A 23,074-nucleotide genomic window follows, 5' to 3' on the forward strand; every position below is an offset into this window, starting at 1 on the left:
CTTTTGACGTTTCTAATGTGGTTACTCAGTTAAAATCATTTTTTTTTCAAGGCAATTGACATTTTTGTACGCCACATAAAGGCTTAACTACATTGGCTCAAAAAGTGAAAAAGTACAAAAGTGAAAATTTTCAAACGCATTTTTGTATAGTTTTTCGGCCTGAAAAATTAAAACAAATAATGCAGAAAGCTTATTTTTTGGTCTAATAAAAAATTTGTATACTCTTTTTCACAAAACAATTGCGCTAGCCAGAAAAAAAAATATTTTCACTTTTGTACTTTTTAAAAAAGTGGTGTATGTAGTTAAGGGATAATTCTGTTCATCTTTTCTACATTTTGAGCGAATTTATTTGACATCTTGTACCACGACGTTTTTCTTTGCTACAAGCGAATTTTCATTCTGTTCAACCAGTAAAGCCTGGTACGCTGCTCGCGCTAAATTTTAGCTCCCATACAAATTATCGAAAAATTTTATCTGAGCTAAAATGGATCCCATACAAATTATCGATAACTTGTATGGGAATTTTATCTCGGCTAAAATTTAGCGCGAGCAGCGTACCAGGCTTAAAGGCTTAAAAATTTTCGAAAATTTGTATGGGAGCTAAAATTTAGCGCGAGCTGCGTACCAGGCTTAAGCCTGGTACGCTGCTCGCGCTAAAATTTAGCTGAGATAAAATTCCCATACAAGTTATCGATAACTTGTATGGAATCCATTTTATCTCGGCTAAAAATTTTCGATAATTTGTATGGGAGCTAAAATTTAGCGCGAGCAGCGTACCAGGCTTTAAAAAAAAAAAAAAAACAACTTGCGAAACGGACTCTTTTCTCGTACTTGAATGCATTCAGTGCTCAGCTTTGTACTGCAAATAGATGTTGAGCTGAACGTTTTTGCTATAATGCAATAAAATGGCGTTACATATGTCGATAAAGCAGTTCAACAATGTTTGACATAAAAAAAAGCGTACCGAAAAAGCAAAGTTGAAGAAAAAATTTCTACATTTTATTATTGATTTGTTTGAATTTTTTCCTAAAAAAAAATTACATATAAATTGTGCAAAAGAAAACTTAAATAAAAATCAATTTGAATAACAAACACATTTGTGTTAAAAATTCCATTAAAAAGTGAACATAAAAAGTTAACATATTTTTTTTCCGTCTGGCACACAAACTTTTTCTCCAAAAAAATATTAAAGCGCCAACGAAGAAATGGCCACATCGCAGCAATATTCCCTGCGTTGGAATAACTATTTGCGGCATATTACTTATGCATTTGACTCTCTACGCCTCAACGATGATTTCGTTGATGTTACACTTTGTTGTGATGGACAGAAAATCAAAGCCCACAAGGTGCTCCTCTCCGCATGTAGTGGATACTTCAAGGAAATCTTCAAAGAGAATCCTCATCCCCATCCAGTGATTATATTTAAATTTATCAAGTTTGAGGATTTGAACTCGATCATTGAGTTTATGTATCAGGTAAGAATATTTTATGTTTATGGGTTTTATTGAAAGATTTATTGTTCTATTGGGATTTATACTTATATAACTTATAACTTGGTTCCTTTCCATTTCATTTCGTTAAAATATTTTTAGTCCACCTTTGTATTAGGTGTAGTTTAAGATTGCCACAAATTTGTAATGAGGAACTCGTGAGAATTCTAATACCAAAATTTCTTTTGCTATTAAGCTTCTGCTGACGCATGCAAGTTTCTCTCTATGGATTGTATGTAGGACATTTCTAGTTTGCAAAAAAACTAATCTAATTCTAGACTGTCATAATAGTGTCCTCATTATGCCTGCTTAAAAGATTAGAGCTTTTAATTAATGTGTGGTATTTGTTTTAGTTTTGTTATTGTGCACAGTCACTAAGTGTGAGTTTCACCTATTCATTCAAAGCATGAAATGGCAACTTACCTATTAAATTTGAGTTTTTAAAAGAAGATCCATACAAAACCTTTTACTTTTGCAACTAGATAAAGATTTTTCAATCTAATCGTTGAGAGTTTTCAAACAATACGGCAAGCAAATCTTTTTGAAGACTCATGAAAGCAAGACTGGATTCCTTTCGATATTTTTCATGTCACTTGTACCTTGAGCCACAGACCAAAACGCAAAGCGATTCTGTATAAAATTGATAAGTTTTAAACTAGGAAGTTGTGGGTATATGGTTCAATATGTCGATATACTGTTCAATTTTCGAGATAAAAGGTTTGATCGTTGTTCCCAGCTCCATGCCGCTTTGAGTAGGGTAAATCAATTGTCAAAAAAGTCAGGGCCCTAGCACGTAACTCGATACAATCGAGTATCGACAGCATCTAATTTGGTTCAATCGAGGGTTTTCAATGTAAAATGCTCGATTGATACAAACTGGGTAGGTGCTGCCACTGCTCGATTGTATCGAGTTAACTCGATTGTTCAAATTTACGTGCTGGCACCCGAGGTTTGCTCAGGTTTTCACTTTACACCAAACACCTCAGAGCTTAAAGACTTGGCCACACTGGAAGGTATGCGGTAGCGGTACGGGTAGCGGTGAGGGTACTTGTATGAAAAAAATTCCAAACTGACACATCAACGTTCAGGTGTGGAATTTTTTTTAGTACAAATATCGTTACCGCTATACCGCATACCCTCCGGTGTGGCCAAGCCTTAAGTTTCATCAGTTGATTTTTCTTTTAATTAGTTTCTTATTTCGTGAATATCTTGAACAAAGCTCATATTTATCAGAAACATTTGTATCCACACTCAGTTTTTGCACTCCGAACAAATTTTTTTTCTAAAAAATTCTGAATTCTGTACTCTGACAAAATACTAAGGGCTGTTCATAGCGCGTTATGAGCGAAGATCGAACACAGAGCAAATAACTGTGGTTGAAAAAAGCGAATGAGAGCTCACAACGAACAACCATAAAGATAACCAAATAATACTCGTATTATCTTTCATTTGTATTGAAATCAGAGTCCTTGGTAAACGATATCTGGAAAATGGAACGAAATATCGAAAAATTTTGTTTAATCTTTTCGTTTTTTTTCTCATCAGCTGTATCCTCTCATTTAAACTTTTTTTTAAAGATTAAGATGCTGCTTTGCTCCGACTAAGTGTGAAAATTACGCATAATATCACTAATTTTTATAGATTTGCTGAAACATTGCCTCTTCGACCTTCATACATGCCCCTTCTAAAATCTGCCCTTTTTTATGAAATATATCTTTGGCCCCGGGTACAAAGGTGTTAAGTCAGAAAATGTAGTTTTCAGGAAAATGAAATTGAAGTTTCAATTTTTGTTTGTAAATCTGAATATTATTATTTTTAAAAAGTAATGATGCAGAAACATCATTTATCAGATCTATTTTAATATCCATATGCTGTTGACCAGAAAATGACCGTTTAAAAAAAAAATGTGTTGACTTAACACTTTAGAGCCATTTAGTCTTCAAAAATAAACTTTTTCCAAAGGTGTTAAGTCGAGAAAAATCTTTGTTTACATTGATAACAAGGTTTAATTTATAAAAGAAAGTTGGAAATATTAATGTGATTAATTACCAAATGTGAAAATTCTTTTTGAAATAATATAAAACAGTAGAAAAATCGCTTTTCGTTTTTTTTTCTTCCTCTTGACTTAACGCTTTAGGATCAATTTTTTTATTTAAAAATTTAAAATGAATGCCAAAAAAAAAGAAATAAAGTCAACTTACGCCCTTAGTACCATTAAATTTAAAAATTTTTGACTTAAACCCTTTGTACCGAATTATTTCTAACGGAAGGAGATACGCTAGAGCTATGGCGATAGGACCAAACGAAAGAGAAAAAAAACTGAGTGAAGTCCAATAAAAATCCGAAAATCGATTTTTTTGACTTAACCCCTTTGTACCCGGCATCAAAGATATGTCCACCACGCTTAAGTTTAATTTTTCTGCTCCCATTTTTTCGCGTTGTTTAACACCCCGAAAACCATATAAAGCCGCGACTTTCAAATTCGTTATTGGATCGCATAAAATGTTCAAATTTGAAATTTTTTGAAGACTTACGATGGCCAGCCAAGAACTTGCAAAGAATGTTTTTCAAAAAACTGTTTTCTTAATTTCGCCACAAATTAACCGGCATATTTTCTTCGGCCACGGTACCATTATAATCTTCATACTGTCAATATGATTTTTTTGTTCAAGTTACCCTCAAAGCAATGAATTAATCCAATGTCATTCCAAAAAAATATACCGAAAAACACAGATAGACCAAACAACTGTTTCACTACCCGGGAAATGTATTCTGGATCACGTTCTTTGCATTTAGGGACCATTATCATTTAGGACCATCAATCCGATAAATTTTCTTACCATCACTCGACAACAAAAATTCTTCCCAAATGCATTTCGGTAGTGAAACATGGTATTTGGTGATTCTGCGTTTTGGTGATGTTTTTCTTGGAATGGCGTTGGATGAATTCATCGTTTCTAATTATGTAGCTGTCAATGGCTGTAAATCAAAAACAAAATGTTTAGACTCCAGAATAAAATCACTATTCTCTTTTTTTCTTATTAATAAAGGGTGAAGTCAATGTACATCAAGAAGCTCTGCAATCATTTCTTCAAACTGCTGAATTACTTGCTGTGCAAGGATTAACATCAGAAGACAAAGAAAAGAAAGAACCTCCTCGAACTCTTAACGAGGAACAAATTATCAAAACCATACCAAGTACAATACGTGCGGTGACTGAAAATGTCACTCAATCATCTCAAACAATTGAAATACCAGCTATCATAACACAACACACAGCTCAGCAGACACAACAACATACAATCTCACAACAACATACGCAGCCCCAAACGACGCAACAACAACAAACAACAACTACTGTCATGAAAAAACGTAAAATTACGTTTTCCGATGATGATGAACATATCTACACCACAGAAACTGTGGAATACAAAGAGGAACCTAACATTGTTAAAAGTATGTATTTTTATATTTCTCTAATAATAAATTCTAATTAACTATTTGTTTTTTTTTTTTAACATAGCAACTGAAATTAACTTCCTTCCGGCATCAGTAAAAATGGATATACCAGAGTACATAGATGTTTCTGATACAAATCAACTGCATGATTCTGTAACACAAGCCCATCAGACCTCTCAAGAAACTGGTGGTCAAACCGTAACGCAGTACACTTCAGAATATGAAATCTTGACCGAATCAGAAATTGAAGAATCAAAATATCAAACTGAATCAGGCGATAATACGGAAATAACAACAATTGACATGGGTAAGTTTCATTATTTTTTTTCGCAATCTGATAAATGGTTTGTTTTTTTTTGCTTAAATTGAATTGAAAAATTTTTATTTGTACCCAGGACGATTAATATCGCAGCCAGAAAGCACAGACAGTGGTGGAAAAGACGAAAAAGGAAACCTGATTGGACAAGGTTAGAAAATATATTTTTTATAGATAGACTGCATATTTATAAGTATGTTCATTTTTGTTTTGGATACAAATTTCTATTTATTTTTATTTCCAACATACATAATTGTATTTAGAAAATTTTGGGTAGGGATATAAAATGTGATATAATTTGAAAGTTCTCTTCTAGAACACTGGTCAATGAAACTAATTTTATTTTTTAGTTTAGCCGGAATGCAATTTATTTTTTTCTAATTCATTCATATTCAGCCCCATCGGGAGTTTAACGTTAAAATTAATTATGTATGTACTTAATTACGTGACATTCTCACACCAATTACATTTTTGGGAATTCTACTCTACATAATATAACAATTTCAGATATATGTAGGGCCCCAACTACACCTACGCACCATCGTGTGCGGTTTAATTCGATAAACAAAAAACTCTTAAATGCAAAACTCAAGTAAAAGCGATTCAATTTAACAATCGCCATAATCTGATTTGTTTTCTTTCTTATTTATTTATTTGTTAGGCATACATTAATTTTTCATTTGACAGCACTCATATTTCTGCCCAAAGAAATTTTTGGTACTAAATTTTATAATTTATAATAAATGGCATGCAATACTTAATTACCTATAGAAGTGTTTCGGCTTATCAAATTATATTTTGCCGATAGCAATAAAATCACTGGGAAACTTATGAGCAGCATTTGCGTTCCCATGTTTAAGTGAGAGAAACATCAGGAAAACTTTTAGTCGTGATATCTCCCATGGGCCTTTTTGAGTTGTTATGTCCCGAACGGTAGAGCCATAATTTTTCTGTCTGCACAAACTTTGTTAAACTTAGCATTTTATTAACTTACAATGAACAAAATATTACCGATTACTGTTATGTGGTAAACAGATGCAAGTTGATACGATTGTTTTGTTTGCCGTGGAATGCTTTTTGTTTTTGGAAAAAAGATCACACCAAAGTACAAATTAAAAAAAAAAAAATATATTAACCTTAGAATTTTTATTTTCGAAGACACCTAAGTTGTTTTTGCATTGTATTTAAGAGTATAGAAATAACTGTTCAAATTGTAGAGTTTAAACAAATCAAATAAAAAAATAAAACTAAGATTTTAACTTCATTATTTTTACTTTTTGTAAATTAAATTTCCATTTATATGCATGTATATAATATTTTTCACATCTAGGATTTTTTATTTTAAATTTTTCTCCTCACGGCAAACTATGAAAGTAACTGTCGAAAATTTACCATAAATATGTGGACACATATTTGTTTGACAGTTTCTAACCAACAAAATATTCCTTAACAATAGGATATTAGCAACGAGTTTTTTTTTCAAAATAACTTCATACTTAATTTAAATATATAAAATACAATAAATAAATAAAAAACAAACGAATATGTCTCCAAACGATTTATTTTTAAACAAACAAACAAAAAATTAAATTCTTTTTTCAAAATCAAAATTTACTTAAAACACCGATACTAACAAAATATTATTTTTGTTATACTTTTAGATTTGCCAAATAATAAATGGACTGAATGTCAATTTTGCAAAATGGTTATAACAACCGTAAATCTTTGGAGACATATTCGAACTCAGCACACTCCACAACCACCTCGAAAGTGTGATCAATGCCAAAAGAACTTCAAAAATAAATACAGTTTGCGTGAGCACATACGAATATCACACGAACAAAAGACCACAAACCGACACGAAAGCCCATAAGTACCAAACGAAGTTATCACAACCAGCCACCTGCGTCCAAAACAATTTAAAAACAAAATACTATTTCGTTTAATTAAAGAAAAAAACTTGTTTAATAGAGAAAAAAAATATTGTAATTAAATTTAATATTTTACCACCTATAATAAGTTTGATGTAAATCTAAAGCCCAGCTTTTAAGCAATGACATATTTTTTTTTTTTGGCTAATGGTAGATTATAATTTTCCCTTTTTATAAATAAAAATACACTCAGTATAATTTTAGAATTATTGCCATGAAAAAAAACCTAACCTAAGCATTACAAATATTTAAAAAAAAGAAATTTTCATGCAGATACAAATAAATGTGAAGTTTGTACTTGTTAAAAATTCCTCTGGAATAATTTATTTTAAATACTAGTTCAAATAAAATTAAACAAAATAATTTCTCAACATTTTTAATTATTAAAAAAAAGTTAATTCCGGATGCAACATTCTTAAGCTTTATTCATATTTATTTGTTTCTTTAAATTATTTTTAGCTATTTTTTTGCTTTCGATATTCGATCTTAATAAATATTTACGAATCATATATTCACAGAAATATTACTACAGTGCACAGTATGCAACAGGAAACTACAGTCCGTATCAGCCCTTAGACGACACATGGCGTCCAAGCACTCAATAGCATCGAAAAAGCACGATTGTTCTATGTGCAAAAAAAGTTTCAAAACGAAATGGTCTCTATCAACACACAACTCGCGATTCCACCGAACGCAAAGGCCAATTAAAGAATGCATAAAAATGGAATCAATATAAAAGAAGAACTTTTTTTTTTAATAATTATTAGAAGGAATATATCGATAAGAATACAAAAAAAAAATAGATAGGCATTTAGTTTATAACATAGTTATGAGATTTTTATTAAGGCATCAAACAAGAAAAATTCAGTGATTGACAGAAAAAAATGTTTTAATTTGTACAAAATAAAAAAAAATAAATATTTCATTTTATAGTATTTGTTTTTATTTATTTATTTATAGTTCTCCGATTCCAGGTATGGGGAATGTAGCGCTGAAAGTTTCAACTTCTCCTAACAAAGACTTAACTCGAGCAGCTAGTTCAGAATTTTCGTGCAAGATTTTGTAGAAATCAGCAATTTTGGGACCAGCAGCAGTCGTAGCATCTTTTGCAATTTTAAGGGCACGATCGATGAAGTCGACAACTTTATCCATATCATTTTCATTTAAGCCTCGAGTTGTCAGTGCGGGAGTACCAAGACGAATTCCAGATGGGAACAATGCAGATTTGTCTCCAGGAACTGTGTTCTTATTGCAAGCAATTGCAACTTCTTCAAGAATATGTTCGCCACGAGCACCGGTCAAGCCGACACTTCGAAGATCAACAAGAATCAAATGCACATCAGTTCCACCAGTTACAACGGTGTATCCTTGCTTTTGCAATCCTTGTGCTAAGCGACTTGCATTGAGAATCACTTGTTTTTGATAGGCAGCAAATTCAGGAGATTTGGCTTGCTTCATGGCAGTAGCAATTCCGGCAATTGTGTTGTTGTGTGGGCCTCCTTGGAGCCCCGGGAAGACGGCTTGATTAATACGATTTTCCAAATCGTACATAATTTTTTCTCCATTTGGCTTGACTTCGCGTACACCTTTACGGAAGAAGATAATACCAGCACGTGGGCCACGAAGAGTCTTGTGAGTAGTGGTGCTCACAACGTCAGCATATTTAAACGGACTTGGAATAACTTTAGCTGCAACTAGACCAGCAATATGTGCCATATCAGCAAATAAATAAGATCCATTTTCGTTGGCAATTTTCCTGAATCGCTCATAGTCTAAGCACCGCGAATAGCACGAAGTACCAGCAATGATTAATTTAGGTTTGAATAACTTTGCATTAGCTTCAAGTTGGTCGTAGTCAATTAGTCCTGTTTGTGGACTAACTTTGTATGGCATACTCTCGAAGAATATCGATGTGGCAGATATTTTCTTTGTAGCTGTCATGAATCCGTGAGTTAAATGCCCACCATCGGGCAAGTCGAGACCCATAATTCTGTCATGAGGGTTTAGCAAGGCAGTGTAAACGGCCATATTAGCCGGGGATCCCGAATAAGGTTGAACATTCACACCCCATTCTTCGGGATTCAAGTCAAAAGTCTCTAGAGCTCGATTTTGTGCGAGTACCTCAATTTGATCAATAAATTGATTGCCTCCATAGTACCTTTAAAAAAATATTTATTTTATTAAAAATTTGTATCAATCGATGTGAATATGATTTTTCTTACCTTTTACCAGGAAGACCTTCGGAATATTTATTATGTGCACACGAACTGAGTGTTTGCAAAACGGCAACTGAAGTAAAGTTCTCACTTGCAATCATTTCCAAACCACAACGTTGTCGTATTTTTTCATCTTTAATCATCTTCGTTAGCTCAGGATCGCTTTCCTCGAGACTATCGAAAAGGATTTTTGAATTTCCAGACATTTTCTGCAAACAAATTAAAAATAAAATTCTTAAAATCAATTACAACAAAAATAGTTAAAAAATTATTTACGGAGCGATTCATTTTGGATGTGTGTATTCAACGATTGATTATTTTAAATTAAATGAAGCAAACAGTAACAAACTCATAGATAGGTCTTTAATTCTAGACTCGAACAAACTGGCTATAGGTCACAGAGGGTTATTTTTGTGATAACTTGAATTTACGCAAAAAACATACGTTAGTATGAACACAAATAACACCAGCAAATTGAGATAAGTACTTTGTTTTGGAATAACATATTTTTGGTTTTTGAAAATGTACTAAGAATTATGTACGTCATAAATAGAATGATGCTTGTTATTTTTAAACTTTTTTTTATTATGAGGACTGAACAAATCCTTAACGACTTTGCTTTTTACTTGAGATTAATTTTTAAACGAGGGGCCGAGATGTTTTTTTGTTGATAAGATTGCTATTTTTAGATTTGTTTCTATAAACATCTATGGTTGACAGGGAAGAAATTGAAAATGCATTGATAAGAACTCGAATTAGATTTTTGTTCAAGGCCTCATACCAGTTGAAATCTAGCTATTGTGAATAGTTAACAAACCAAAAAATAACCGTAGTCTACAACAAATTATTATGACGTAATTATTGCATCATTATTAATTAGATTTGTTTTTTTTTTTTTCAATCCCAAAATACACATTTTAGTTGTCAAGTTTAAAATCATTTTTTCAATCCCAACTGGGGACAATTATAAAAGTGTGCTTGTTTTACAGTTTTTTGTCAAGTATATAAGTATTATCAGTAAAGAGGAAAGAAAGAAAATAACTAAAAACATCGAAAGTGAATTGAAATCAATATTCCAATTCTATCAAAATGCGAAAACTTCGAAATTGGTTCGTATTGTCAAAATTCAGTCAAAGTAAATAACACAGTTGCATGGAACTTAAACATCGTAAACAGTCTGTTCATTTAGGAGTAAAGAAAAATGAGAGAAAAATTTGCTGTACAAACTTAAGTTTGCACGAAAATTAAAGCTGGGTAACTGTTTTACATTTTTATTCATAGATTCCCTCGTGGGATAAACATTGGAATAGACATGCTGGTGGTTCTGAACAACGCTATATTTCAAGACTTATTGAAATTTTGTATCTAAAAGCTTTTTCAAATTGCAGTTATAAACCCACCTCATGCCACTCCTTTTAAAAACTTATGCCTTCAAAGCATTACACTTTAATTATTACAAATTTTGTAATCTTTAACATTTAATTACTGGCGAGTTTTTCTATGGGATGTGCCTTTTAAGAAGTAATACATTGGGTCGAAAATTCTGGAAACTAAAAAGCCTTTTATGAGCATGCAAAAACTTAAAGATTTTTTTTTTTGTTGGATGAAACTTTAAACAAACAGCCTTTTTTGTTGGAAGCAACCTAAAAAAAAACAAGCATTTCACATAATAAAAAATTTGCATGATTTTAAGTATGATATTTTTCTCTCTACAGCATTACAATTATTACACAAGCACGAAATTAAACTATGTACTGTAAAATTATTTGAAATTCTACCTTTTACTTGTCAACACCAAAAGATCTTCATACAAAAAATAAAGACCACAATAGATCTTTACACCACTTAAACTCATTCATCAATAATAAAACCAGATAGCAAGCATTTTCACTACACTAATGCATGTATGTAGCTGTCTGCTGTATATAACCTGTTAATGATTTATTATGGTATTGTATTGTAGGTTGAATTTCAAATAGAAATAAGCAGTTTATCCAATAGTAGGTACTAGGTTATCTATAACCTAATGATTATAATATACTTCTGTTGCGTAGGTTTCAATATCTAGCAAAGTAATTTTAATGGTAAACTAGGTACCTAGGTATAAAGACATTGGAAGCAACAGGTAATCATAGTAAATTATATAAATACACAAATACATAAATATTGGCACACGTTTCAGTATGCTCTTCCTCTTAAAATCAAAGGAAATGGGAAAAGTTATTAACCACAAAATAGGTACCTATATCTATCATAATTGAATTTAAGTAACTTGTTATAGGTATTCGTACTTATGGTACCTACTTGTTTATGGTATGTTAGTATCTATGATTGATCATTCTTAATTAATAATTTATAATAAACAAATTTATGCGGTAGGTACCCCTAGTGCCAGTGCCTATACCTATTTGATTATTTTATAGCGGTACCCAGGAACCTAGACAGCTAGACACATAGAGTGCCTCCATTAATGTAGGTGCCCACTAAGTTTTTTTTAAGTTTAATTTTTAGATACAAAACTAGTCAATTAGTTTAGATAACTATAACTTACTAGAGCTTCTGCGTAAATAGCTTTAAAAAAAATTAAATTAACTCAAATGGGACTGAACTAAACAAAAATGAAGAATTGTATCTATGGAATTCTCCGAACAGGAAGAACAGAATACACAAACACAAGAGACAATAGTAAAAGAAGGGCACGTGTTTAGCATTTTATTTCACAATTAAATGAAAATAAACAAAAATAACACTTTAAAAACAATTTGGTATAATAAAATAAATTGTAAATAACAAACATTTTAATTAATAAAAAAAACAACACAAAATTACAATTTCTTACCTGTAAACACGTTGAAGTTGAAAAATGATGAAAACTTGTGATTCTGCTCTTTACACTTGCCGCAGCAATGAATGAATTTTGGTACACCAACAACGATGTCGACGTATTTGTATTTAAAGCATGGCTTTTCCACCGTTGAAGTGGTGTTTTAATTTTGAGATTGTAGATGGCACGACGGGCAATCATTTCGATAGTTTGTAGATATAAATATGTTTATATTTGGAACTTTCCAACTTTCCTTGCACTTCAAGTCTTCAACAAATTGTTTATAACTAAAATAAAAAAAAAATTTAAATAAAATATACAGGGGGTCTATTTGACCATTACAGGGGCAATGATTGATAACAAAGTGGAAGATGATAACCTTTTCACATAGTTATGTCGATAAGAACAAATCTTTAAAAGCAAAAAAAATTGGCATATAGCCTAGGTATGTATGTATATGAAATTATATTTACTTAACTACATACATAAATAGTGTTGTGGAATATGCCGGTGCCGCAAATTAGTGGAAAAAAACATCTCAATCTCTAGTAACTTTGTTTTTGTATTTATTTGTATTATTGATTTTATTTGTTTATATATTTTCGTATTGATGCTCTTACCTTAAAGTCTATTTGTTGTTTATTGAAATAAATAGAAACAATTTTCCTCATTTTTGTAAACAGCATAAAATATTTTGACAAATTTTAACAGCTGAACTGATGGTTATGGTTGTGTTTTATCGACTAGAGTTGGAATGATGTCTAGATATCGATATTTCATCGGTACAATCGACTTGCTTTGTACATTTATAGTTATCGAAATTTTTGTATAAATCAATGGTAATTTCCATTTGATACATGATCAATTATTTTTCATCTCCTAGAAAAAAAAAAATACTGAAAAAATCTGGTATCACAAATTTTTCTTTGACAAAGGAGATCATTTTTCTATAGGAGATCAAATTTTCCAGATTTTGATTTTAGCAAGATTTAGGGCGAAATTCATAGTCGTTACTCATGTAAAGATTTTTCTCAACTTAAAGCCTGGTACGCTGCTCGCGCTAAATTTTAGCTCCCATACAAATTATCGAAAATTTTTAGCCGAGATAAAATGGATGCCATACAAGTTATCGATAACTTGTATGGGAATTTTATCTCAGCTAAAATTTAGCGCGAGCAGCGTACCAGGCTTAAGCATTCACTTGAGTAGAGTAAAATCTTGACTTAAAAAATATTTTTTTTCAATCAAACTCACAATGAAATTTGACTGATTTGAGGAAACTATCATCTAAAAATATATAATTTTTAATTATTCCCTAATCGTTTACTTCTAAATCTAATCGTTTAATGTTAAATATCGTGTATCGCAACAAAAACAAAATCAAATTAATGAAGAATAATTAAAGAGAAATTCTAATTTCTACTTTGCATTAAAAAAAAAATCAAATTATTTTTTTTTTATAGTCATTGTTCAACGGTTATAACGCTTTTTTAATAGCTATGTGTAAGAAGAATTATTGTAAAATATGACTGATTAAAAAAACTGATGGAATCCATGCATTTGTGGCAGCAATGTGAAAAACTTAAGATTTTACAGTTAAAATAATTTAATAAATTAATAGGCTTTTTTTGCACTTTGGTACCAATAACTTCCTAGTAACTATAGATTTGATAAAAACTTTTACCATTCTGCAATCCCCTTTGGACGCGCATATTTTTAAAAAAGTTGGCCACCTACGTTCATATGGATTTTTTTTATACCACAGGTGTTTGAAAATTTTCATAAAAATTTTTTTTTTCACATTTTGCATCGAAAAACAAATTTCAAATTTTTTTTTAAGAAAAGATGCAACAGTTATAAAAACTTTTAACTTCTTATGTAGTGAGCCAATTATTGTAGAAAATTATAAAAATAAGAAATTTATAAAATTCATTCATTCGTGGTTGAAATTTAAAGTACACTGAACGAAAGAAAGCTAATATTTTCAAAACTGGTTGCGATAGAAGCTTTTTCTATTCGGTTTCAGAACAGTCAAAAGTGCACCTATCAGCCATTTCAGGATTATCCATTTTCTACCGGACACCCTGTATATCTACGTAAAGTACCTTATTGTTTTCATGCGATTTATGTAAAATATTTTTGTAATATTTGATGGACGAGAACTTTACACTTCCTTCAGCTCCAGTCACTGTTAGTTGGCAATGAAACAAAATTATATTGAAAAATCAAAAACTTTCATCAAAATCAAGAACTTTCATCATTCATTACCAATGACCAAAAAAAGCCGAAGGAAGATTATAATTCACACCCACCAATTATATTATTACATATGATATCTTACTTGGTCAAATCATTCATTAGTCAAATATTTTTGACCACCAGTATTAAACATTTTTCCCACAAAGAACTAGAATTTATCATAATCATAAGCATTTCGAATTTAAAACATTTTAAAACATTAATTTTTTTTCTAAACACCTAAACCAAACTTGACTCAAGCCATTATAATTCTGACAAAAAAAAAACAAATTTTTAAAAATGTTTCCTTGTTATAAAAGCTGCCTTCCTTTGGGAACATTTATCTACTGCTTAGTACCTACTTTTGCTGTATTGAATAAGTAGTTTAAAGCAGGAATGCAGTTAAACAGTTTGATTTATATTTCTACTTTTTAAACAGTAAGACGTAGGGGGTATTACATACTTAAATTTTAACTTACGACCTACGTACATTTTACAGAAGTGACTTAAAGACCACAAATGTTTTCGAACTCTGAAAACTAGAAAATTAACCGTAAGTTGTAAACTTACAAATTTGGTTACATTTGTTGTAAGTCTTTGTTTACTCAATTCCAAATCATTCTCATGTTACGTAATTTGAATTTTTGAAATACATATATGTTTTTTTTGTTTAACTGTGCCCTTTGGATGCAAAAAAAATATATTAAATATTTGTAGGTTTTCACGTGAAAGATAATTCCAAGAAAGCTTATATTTGTTTATATTGAGCACTGAGTAAAGATGCTGCGAAATAATAAGCGAAGGAAAAAAATCATTTTTTCATATAAAACCCTTTTTTTCTTAACAACTTGAACCGATTTGAGCGAGCCAAAGACGAACGGTTTTATAATATTTTTTTTTACATATTATTAAGCCTTAGACCCTAATACAACTTTTGACCACTATTATATTGAAAAATTAGAGTACTTTTTTCGGCCATACAAAAGTGACACACCCTAATGTGTAATCCCCGCTGTTTTAATTCTTATCTTAAGTCTTGGGCTTATTAGAGGTTCTTTTAATATAAGCAAATTTGTCTGTAATTGTGAAACAAAATTAGTACCAAAAATACGATAAGATCTCATAAAAAAATTGTCGGCAGAGAGCAAAATTGTTTCAAGTTCTTAAGACATGCTATGGAACAATTTTGCTTTCCGCAAGCGAAATACTAATTCCATTTGCATAATTTTATCGAATGGATGTTCGGAAGATACCACGAAATCATAAAATTTCTATTAAATTACTAACCAAAAATCAATTAGTCTGTTTTGTTATTTTATTAGACATTTTTCAAACTGATTACTCAAAAGTATATTTATGTCGTCCGAGTCTTCTTTTTTAAGAATATGTTCAGCTGGAACATACTTGCCCAATAGTTCTGGATGATCTTTCCAAAACTTTTCCCTTATCATATCCTCATGCAATGGCACACATAATTGCCTTTTCTTGTCGCTTCCCGGTACCTGTACATATTTTCGCAACAATATCGTGCCCTTGCGAAACATAACAGGTAACTCATTGTAATTGATTCCAAATTGTGAAAAAAGAATTTCGTTCTTATCGGCCGAAAAAGTTCCACGTAATCTTTCTTCGGCCTGGGTATTTGTCATACCTCCGTTTAGAACAAGTTCCCAAAATGTTGTGTTGTATAGGTTATTTACATGCACGTCCGCTTGTCGCCAACTCATATAGTCCTTTAGATTCTGATCTGATGGGTATAGAACAACTCTTCCATCGAAACATGGTATAGACTTTAATTCTTTGTCATTAAAAAAGGTTTTCCAATTCATCACATAAGCAGAACTAAAAAGACTTGTTATATAGGACAAGAGTTTTGATGAACGTCGACTGTATACTTTGGTTTCTTTTCGTAGTACAAAGGAGTATTCATCACTTTGGCCAAAACTTATAACTATGTCTCGAAATTCTTCCATCACGGCTATTGCAGCACTATTCATAACATTCAATGCTAAAAAGAAATTCTTCTTAGATTTTGTTTTCAGTACTTAAAAAACTTACCATTTATATCATTCGGTTTTTGGAAGTCATGGGTTTTGGTGAATTTATGGAATCCCTTCCCATCCAGACGGACAACAATCCATACGTTTGGTAATATTGTGTCATCTAGCTCGAAGTTCTTAACATATTCGTATCGACTGCATGCCATTGGAAATGAGTTAAAGTTACGCTTTAAAATATTTAAAATTGTTTTGCAATTGGAATGAAGTCGCATGGTACAAACATCACAGAATAACAAAAATATTGGTAAACAAAATACAAAAAGCATGCACCTGCTAGTGACATTACATTTGACGTATGCTTAAAATTTAAAAGGGACAAAATAGTTTTGTTGTGAATATATAGATGGAGCTTGATAACAGCATTGCCAGAAGATAATTTTGGGAAACTTAAAGGCTTGGCCACACCGGAGGGTATGCGGTAGCGGTACGGGTAGAGGTAACGGTACTTGTATGAAAAAAATTCCAAACTGACATATCAACGTTCAGATGTGGAATTTTTTTCATACAAATATCGTTACCGCTACCAGTACCACAACGGAGGGTATGCGGTATAGCGGTAACGATATTTGTACTAAAAAAATTCCACACCTGAACGTTGATGTGTCAGTTTGGAATTTTTTTCATACAAGTACCCTCACCGCTACCCGTACCGCTACCGCATACCCTCAAGTGTGGCCAAGCCTTTAAAATTAAAAAAAGGGGGTGGAAGTTGAAATATATTTTGATTTTATAAAAACAAAATTCTAATGTTTTTATCTATTGGTTTCGCTCAATGATTAACTCCACCCTGAACTGCTGACTCTTTATACGTACAGCTGTTTTAAGTTGGGCGTCTATGACTTGGACATTTAGATAAAATTGCAATCTATACCAGACAGCGATTAAACTCAGGCAAATTGTGAGCATGATGGCCAAAACAGACGTGCAGTTTTTTTCCCTGCAACAAAAAAAAAATAACATGGGCTCTTATGGGAGAAAAATCTGCATGCGGCGCAGAGCTGCATCATGTCTCTATTTCTAAATTCCATGCCAAGTTTCAACATGAGTCACTCACAATAACTTTTTCGTGCATGCAGCCGGTGTTCATCGATTTATAAGACGTTAAGTTAACAAAACGTCAGCTCAGTTCTTTATTCTTCTTCTTCCTGAACTTTGACGTTCCGGTTAAGAATTATTTTCATACAAGTTTGTATCGTTACCCGTACCTCTACCGCATACCTTTCCGCTATGTAACAATGAGTTGGGATAAATGCTTTTTAGAACACTTATACAAAAATAGCGAGACGATGGTTGGCTGTTCTCAAAGCATGGCCCAGAATAATGCCTTAAAATGAACCAGCTCCTAGAAAAATGAGGAAAACAAAGGAAAGCTATTGAAACTACTGATCGACGGAAGCCAATGTCTGTTGAGATCAACCTCTTTCTACCACATAAACCAAATAAAAATGGACCTAAGCTTGAGAAATATTAAGTTTCTGGAAAATAAACTCCCCTCAAGCAGGGCGCTAGAATTCATCATGTCAAAGTCGGAAACACTTTTCACGGCAGTATTTTCTTAGGGTCAAAGAAAATAAATGCGCAATGTGGTCTGAATAATTTAAGATGAATTTATTTGGTAGAGACCGTCAACAACCAATTAATTCCCAATTGTAATTGTCGCCAATACATAATTTGGAACGTTCGTTTGAATTTACTTTTCAGTGGCGCCCCACTAGGTTGCACAACTGCAGTCCCTCCGTGTTGAAATATTCTGTCAAAACTGATGACATTTTGAAAATAGCCTCAAAATCAACACAGATAACAGAACTTCATATCTGAATCCAAATCCAAAGCACTTGGGTAAATTTTTATTTTCAGCGCAAAATCACCAATAATTAATTTTGTCTATCTTTAGTTCAATTCATTTGGCTAAAGCTAATAGGTGTCGGCTCTTCTCAAGAAACTTTAATTCAACGATATGGCATTCAAATCACAACCCAAAGGATTCGCCACAAAAGCAATCCACGCTGGACAGTCTGCCGATCAATGGACTAGCATGTGTGTTATCCCACCTATTGTGACAAGTACAACATACAAGCAAGATGGTCCAGCAGAGCACAGGGTAAATAAATTTATTAATAAATATTTATGAGCTTCTCTGTTATTTCTAAAAATGAACAAATGCTATGCACTTAGATACTGATCTAGAATCTTTTGTTATTGATAAGTAAAGGTAACCTTACAAAAGGTCTCGTATCCAGAATTTCTTTATAATATAAATAAAAATTATATTAATTTTAAGAAGAAATGTGATGCAATCTTAAAAATATCTTACGGTACCTATCTTATATTTATTTTATTTGATTTATCAATCAACAAAGAAAAAATGAATAATACTCAATTGAAGATAATTATTATTAATTATAGAGTTTTATTGGCACTTCATAGTGACGAATTTTTAAAGAATCTATCCCTACGGGTAACTAAGCACATTATAGCAACAAGTGTGTATTCAATTTTGAAGTCCTTTAATAGCAATTTAATCTATTATAATCAATTTTGTTGATATTGAGGCTTAGCCTTTCTTTAAGATAAGCTATCTATTTCCAGAACGATTATTTATGTATTTACTTCTGTCGAATGACTTTTTCTTAATTTAAATAGACAAACAAGCAGAAAGCTTGAAGGCACGAGTACGATAACTTAGGCGGCGAAAATCGATAACGGTTTTCTGTGGATAGTCCGGTCAAATTAGACTAAAATAAGGGGGTCAGGTTACATTTATTCCCAGCAAGCTGCAAATTGGTAGGATTGTTGGAAACACCATCATAAATTAAATCTAAAAAGTCCTCATCGATCCGAGGTCTGGAAAAAAATTTACGGGGGGTCAAAGATCACAAAAATTGGTTTTTCACGATTTTCAGCAAAACGGTAAGTCTTATCAAAAAATTTTCAATGCAAGAATTGTAGACCAGATTATTATATATAAAAAGTGTCATGACACTTTTTTTCCTAAGACCCACCGTTTTTTAGGTATAACGATTCAAAAAGTTGAAGTTGATTTGTAATCGTCATAATCAGGCCTATTCTGAAAAAAAAAACTCCTAACTGAAAAGTTCCTGAAATTTCATTATTTTTTTAGCTTGAATTTCGTTCTTCAATGGTTAAGAATATGGGGAAAGCAAAAAAAAAATGGAAATTTTCGACATTTTTCCGAATGGGGCCCTTCTCCCGAAACCATTTCCCTGAGAATTTTTGTTTACAATATGTCTGAATATATACAGGGTGTGCAATAGAGAATGGTCAACCCTAAAACGGCTGATAGCTAGACTTATGACTGTTCTAAAAACAGATAGAAAAATGTTCTATCGCAACCAGTTTATAAAATATTGGCTTTTTTTCGTTCAGTGTATTTTAAATTTTATCATCTTATGTTTTCGTTCACTACAACCACGAATGAATGAATTTTATTAATTTCTTTTATTTATAATTTTCTACAATAATTGTATGAGTACATAAACGCTTTAAAAACTGCATGGCTATTGCACATTTTCGTATCAAAAATTTTGAAATCTGTTTTTTGATGCAAAATGTAAAAAAGTATTTTATAAAAAATTTTAAACACATGTGTTATAAAATAAATCTATACAAACCTAAGTGGCCAACTTTCTTAAAAATATTCCCCTTATTCTCGGCACCTTTCTTACTCTCGCCAGCTTCAATGCGAGTTACATCAAACAACTAGATTCCTTTCAATCAGAGGTCTTATTTAGGATTCCTGAACCAATATTCTTTTTCTCGTGGACTTTTTCTTTCTGCTTTTGGTTGCCATGAATAATACTGTTTTTTTTTACGTTAGGGATTTGAATATTCTCGCAGTGGAAATCCAACCAGAAATGTTCTTGAGAAATGCCTTGCTTCCTTAGACAATGCCAAGCATGGTTTGACCTTTTCATCTGGTCTTGGAGCAAACACAGCCATTTTGACAATGTTATCAAGTGGTGATCATATTGTCATAAGTGACGATGTCTATGGAGGCACTAATCGTCTGTTCCGGTAAGTTTAATCTCAATAAAAAAAAATAAAATATGTAAAAGTATTTCTCCTCTAAAGACAAGTTGGAGCACGGTTAGGACTCGAGCCAACTTTTGTTGATCCAACTGATATGAAAGCTTTATCCGAGTCGATCAGAAGCAACACCAAACTTGTATGGATTGAAACTCCAACTAATCCTCTCATCAAAGTAGTTGATATTGAAGCTGTTTCAAAATTGGTTCATGAACGAAGCAAAGACATTATTGTTGCAGTCGACAACACTTTCTTGACTTCGTATTTCCAAAGGCCTTTAGAGTTGGGAGCTGATATGGTTGTTTATTCTCTTACTAAGTACATGAATGGACATGGTGATGTTGTTATGGGTGCAGTGACATTGAACGATGACGATTTGCACAAACGTCTTCGTTTCTTGCAAAATGGTAAACAATTTTATTACAATTTGTAGTTTTTTTTTATGATTCTTAATAATTTTCTTTTTTTTTATAAAAGCAACGGGAATAGTTCCTGCACCATTCGATTGTTACCAAGTGAATCGTAGTTTAAAGACACTATCTCTTCGAATGGAACAGCACCAGAAGAATGCACTTGAAGTTGCTAAGTTCCTCGAATCACATCCACTTGTCGATAGAGTTTTGCATCCAGCACTTCCTTCCCATCCACAACATAAACTTGCATTGAGACAGACCTATGGTTATAGTGGAGTGTTTTCGTTCTATCTGAAAGGAGGTTTAGAAGAATCAAGGAAATTCTTGAAGAGTTTGAAAACTTTCACTTTGGCTGAAAGTCTTGGAGGTTATGAAAGTTTAGCTGAATTGCCGTAAGTTACTAGAGGTATTCTGCTCATAATCTCGTAAAGGCCCTAACTACAAAATTTTCGATTTTGATTTTGTTGTATATTTGGAATAAGAGCATTGTCCCTGATTTATTCTCATTTATTTTTTTAGCCTAGGTCTTCAAATAAGTCAAAAAATTCAAAATGTACTTTTGATTTTTTTCATTTTTATATGCAAATTGCGATATTACATTAAATGTTTCCCTCTATAACTCAGAAGGAAGAAAAATGTTGTTAGGGCCTTTACGAGATTATGGGCAGTATTCATTAAACGTTGATTAACCTGCTAAAGTGGTAAATGTGTCAAAATTTCAAATTGGTTTACCATACCCGTACTGTTTTTTTTTTTTTTTTTTTTTTTGAAAATTACCAAACCAAACATTTCTTTAGATCTGTGATGACACATGCTTCTGTTCCTGCTGAACAAAGGGAAAAGTTAGGAATAAGCGATTCCTTGATAAGAATATCAGTTGGTTTGGAAGATTCAGATGACTTGATTGCAGACTTGGGGCAAGCCTTGAAAGCTACTTCAAACTAATAATAATTATTTGTACTAAAAATTGCCAAACTTGCAGTTAAAAAAGTTATTTTTTGTACATTTTAATAAAGCCTTGTTAAAAATAAAAAAATTGTTTTATGATTTTCAGTTAATTTGTAAGTTGTTCGAATTCGAAGTGTGGTTAACTTTAACTCCGCTGATTATTATACCTTTTTTTGGAAGCGTTACACGTTGGAACCGTTAGACTGTAAACCACAGTAAAAATATGGCATTAAAATTTCATAGCATAGCATTACCAAAATGTATATTTTTACTTGCGATATTTATGCATGTAATTGAATACAAAATATGAAACAAAAATACTTCTTAATTGATTTTTAGTGATAAAAAGTTTATCATGTCGTGTCGATGTCAACAAATTAAGACTTTGCGCGATACAAATATCGTTGGAAGATAAGAGATAAGACTTTTATGGGAGATATGCATCAAGAAGGCGGAAAAAAGGTATTTTTTTTTAAATTTTTTTTTTTTGTATCTTGAGAGCGCCGTAAAAATAAAAATAACCGGCGAATAAAAAAAAATACATACATCCCGACAAACAATTTTGGTGTTATAAAGCTTTACAGATGCAATTGTTGCTTCTGTAGAGCATTATAGAAGCAAAATTGTTAGTAGGGATTAATATATATACATAGATATTAAAATCTTAAAGTTTTTATATAGCCGATCTAAACGAAAATCGATTTATGAAAAAAAAGCGAAAGTTCGAACTAATGGCGATTAGTCGATCAAAAAGTAGTTATTATTTTGGCCATAAGATAGGAACTAAGCTGGTTATACCCAAGCGCTCATAACATAAGAGGCTAATAAGTTAAGTTTTTGAAGTAAAGCCTAATACTCTGCGTTGGTCTCCACGAGAAAAACGAAATGCTTTGGAGATCTCAGCTGTAGTACCGCAACAAAAAAAGAACTGTAATGCTATTTTTTCCGCACACAACTAACGTCCATGGAGTTTTTGTTTACAATTCCATTTTTGTATGGATTTTTAGTTTCGCATAAGCAGCGTACTAGACTTCAGCGATGATAAATTAAGAGTGGTCGATACTACTCATAACTTACAGCCCAAATCTGCTATTCGATTCATGTGAAGTCTTAAAAAGAGACCTTTAAATAG

The 23,074-nt window shown here is 31.9% G+C and overlaps 4 protein-coding genes across 6 annotated transcripts; 2 read left to right on the plus strand and 2 right to left on the minus strand.

Moving 5' to 3' along the window:
- The first annotated feature begins 948 nt into the window (after positions 1-948).
- LOC129910516 (broad-complex core protein isoforms 1/2/3/4/5) lies at positions 949-7,936 on the plus strand. Of its 2 annotated transcripts, none has more exons than XM_055987926.1 (5): positions 949-1,475; positions 4,541-4,946; positions 5,014-5,256; positions 5,345-5,416; positions 7,715-7,936. In XM_055987926.1, exons 1-5 carry the CDS (start codon positions 1,206-1,208, stop codon positions 7,930-7,932), a joined length of 1,209 nt encoding a protein of 402 aa, XP_055843901.1. In that variant the 5' UTR covers positions 949-1,205; the 3' UTR covers positions 7,933-7,936. The 2 variants fall into 2 exon arrangements, with proteins under 2 accessions (XP_055843901.1, XP_055843902.1); XM_055987927.1 differs by lacking the exon at positions 7,715-7,936 and adding an exon at positions 6,927-7,597 and having other exon boundaries at positions 950-1,475.
- Positions 7,937-8,006: 70 nt separating this feature from the next.
- Positions 8,007-12,504, minus strand: LOC129910515 (serine hydroxymethyltransferase). 2 transcript variants are annotated; one of them, XM_055987924.1, is made up of 3 exons: positions 12,252-12,504; positions 9,419-9,621; positions 8,007-9,354 (listed from the first exon to the last, which is right to left on the minus strand). In XM_055987924.1, exons 1-3 carry the CDS (start codon positions 12,435-12,437, stop codon positions 8,151-8,153), a joined length of 1,593 nt encoding a protein of 530 aa, XP_055843899.1. In that variant the 5' UTR covers positions 12,438-12,504; the 3' UTR covers positions 8,007-8,150. The 2 variants fall into 2 exon arrangements, with proteins under 2 accessions (XP_055843899.1, XP_055843900.1); XM_055987925.1 differs by lacking the exon at positions 12,252-12,504 and adding an exon at positions 9,689-9,822.
- Positions 12,505-15,771: 3,267 nt separating this feature from the next.
- On the minus strand, positions 15,772-16,807 carry LOC129910520 (probable tRNA(His) guanylyltransferase). Its single transcript, XM_055987939.1, has 2 exons — positions 16,533-16,807; positions 15,772-16,482 (listed from the first exon to the last, which is right to left on the minus strand). Exons 1-2 carry the CDS (start codon positions 16,798-16,800, stop codon positions 15,785-15,787), a joined length of 966 nt encoding a protein of 321 aa, XP_055843914.1. The 5' UTR covers positions 16,801-16,807; the 3' UTR covers positions 15,772-15,784.
- Positions 16,808-18,357: 1,550 nt separating this feature from the next.
- On the plus strand, positions 18,358-22,030 carry LOC129910519 (cystathionine gamma-lyase). The gene is made up of 6 exons (XM_055987937.1): positions 18,358-18,373; positions 18,429-18,635; positions 20,373-20,569; positions 20,627-20,988; positions 21,059-21,386; positions 21,792-22,030. Exons 2-6 carry the CDS (start codon positions 18,492-18,494, stop codon positions 21,937-21,939), a joined length of 1,179 nt encoding a protein of 392 aa, XP_055843912.1. The 5' UTR covers positions 18,358-18,373; positions 18,429-18,491; the 3' UTR covers positions 21,940-22,030.
- Positions 22,031-23,074: the final 1,044 nt, after the last annotated feature.

Source organism: Episyrphus balteatus, chromosome 2 (genome assembly GCF_945859705.1).
Source record: "Episyrphus balteatus chromosome 2, idEpiBalt1.1, whole genome shotgun sequence".
In the NCBI taxonomy this organism is placed as follows: Eukaryota; Metazoa; Arthropoda; class Insecta; order Diptera; family Syrphidae; genus Episyrphus; species Episyrphus balteatus.

Coding starts and splice junctions, on each gene's coding strand:
- LOC129910516 (XM_055987926.1), top strand. CDS start 1,206: ATGGCCACATCGCAGCAATATTCCCTGCGTTGGAATAACTATTTGCGG. Junction 4,947..5,013: donor GGAACCTAACATTGTTAAAA/GTATGTATTTTT, acceptor TTTTTAACATAG/CAACTGAAATTAACTTCCTT. Junction 5,257..5,344: donor AATAACAACAATTGACATGG/GTAAGTTTCATT, acceptor ATTTGTACCCAG/GACGATTAATATCGCAGCCA.
- LOC129910515 (XM_055987924.1), bottom strand. CDS start 12,437: ATGATTGCCCGTCGTGCCATCTACAATCTCAAAATTAAAACACCACTT. Junction 9,622..12,251: donor CAACTTCAACGTGTTTACAG/GTAAGAAATTGT, acceptor ATTTGTTTGCAG/AAAATGTCTGGAAATTCAAA. Junction 9,355..9,418: donor GAAGGTCTTCCTGGTAAAAG/GTAAGAAAAATC, acceptor ATTTTTTTAAAG/GTACTATGGAGGCAATCAAT.
- LOC129910520 (XM_055987939.1), bottom strand. CDS start 16,800: ATGCTTTTTGTATTTTGTTTACCAATATTTTTGTTATTCTGTGATGTT. Junction 16,483..16,532: donor AAAACCGAATGATATAAATG/GTAAGTTTTTTA, acceptor ATTTCTTTTTAG/CATTGAATGTTATGAATAGT.
- LOC129910519 (XM_055987937.1), top strand. CDS start 18,492: ATGGCATTCAAATCACAACCCAAAGGATTCGCCACAAAAGCAATCCAC. Junction 18,636..20,372: donor ATGGTCCAGCAGAGCACAGG/GTAAATAAATTT, acceptor TTTTTACGTTAG/GGATTTGAATATTCTCGCAG. Junction 20,570..20,626: donor GGCACTAATCGTCTGTTCCG/GTAAGTTTAATC, acceptor TCTCCTCTAAAG/ACAAGTTGGAGCACGGTTAG.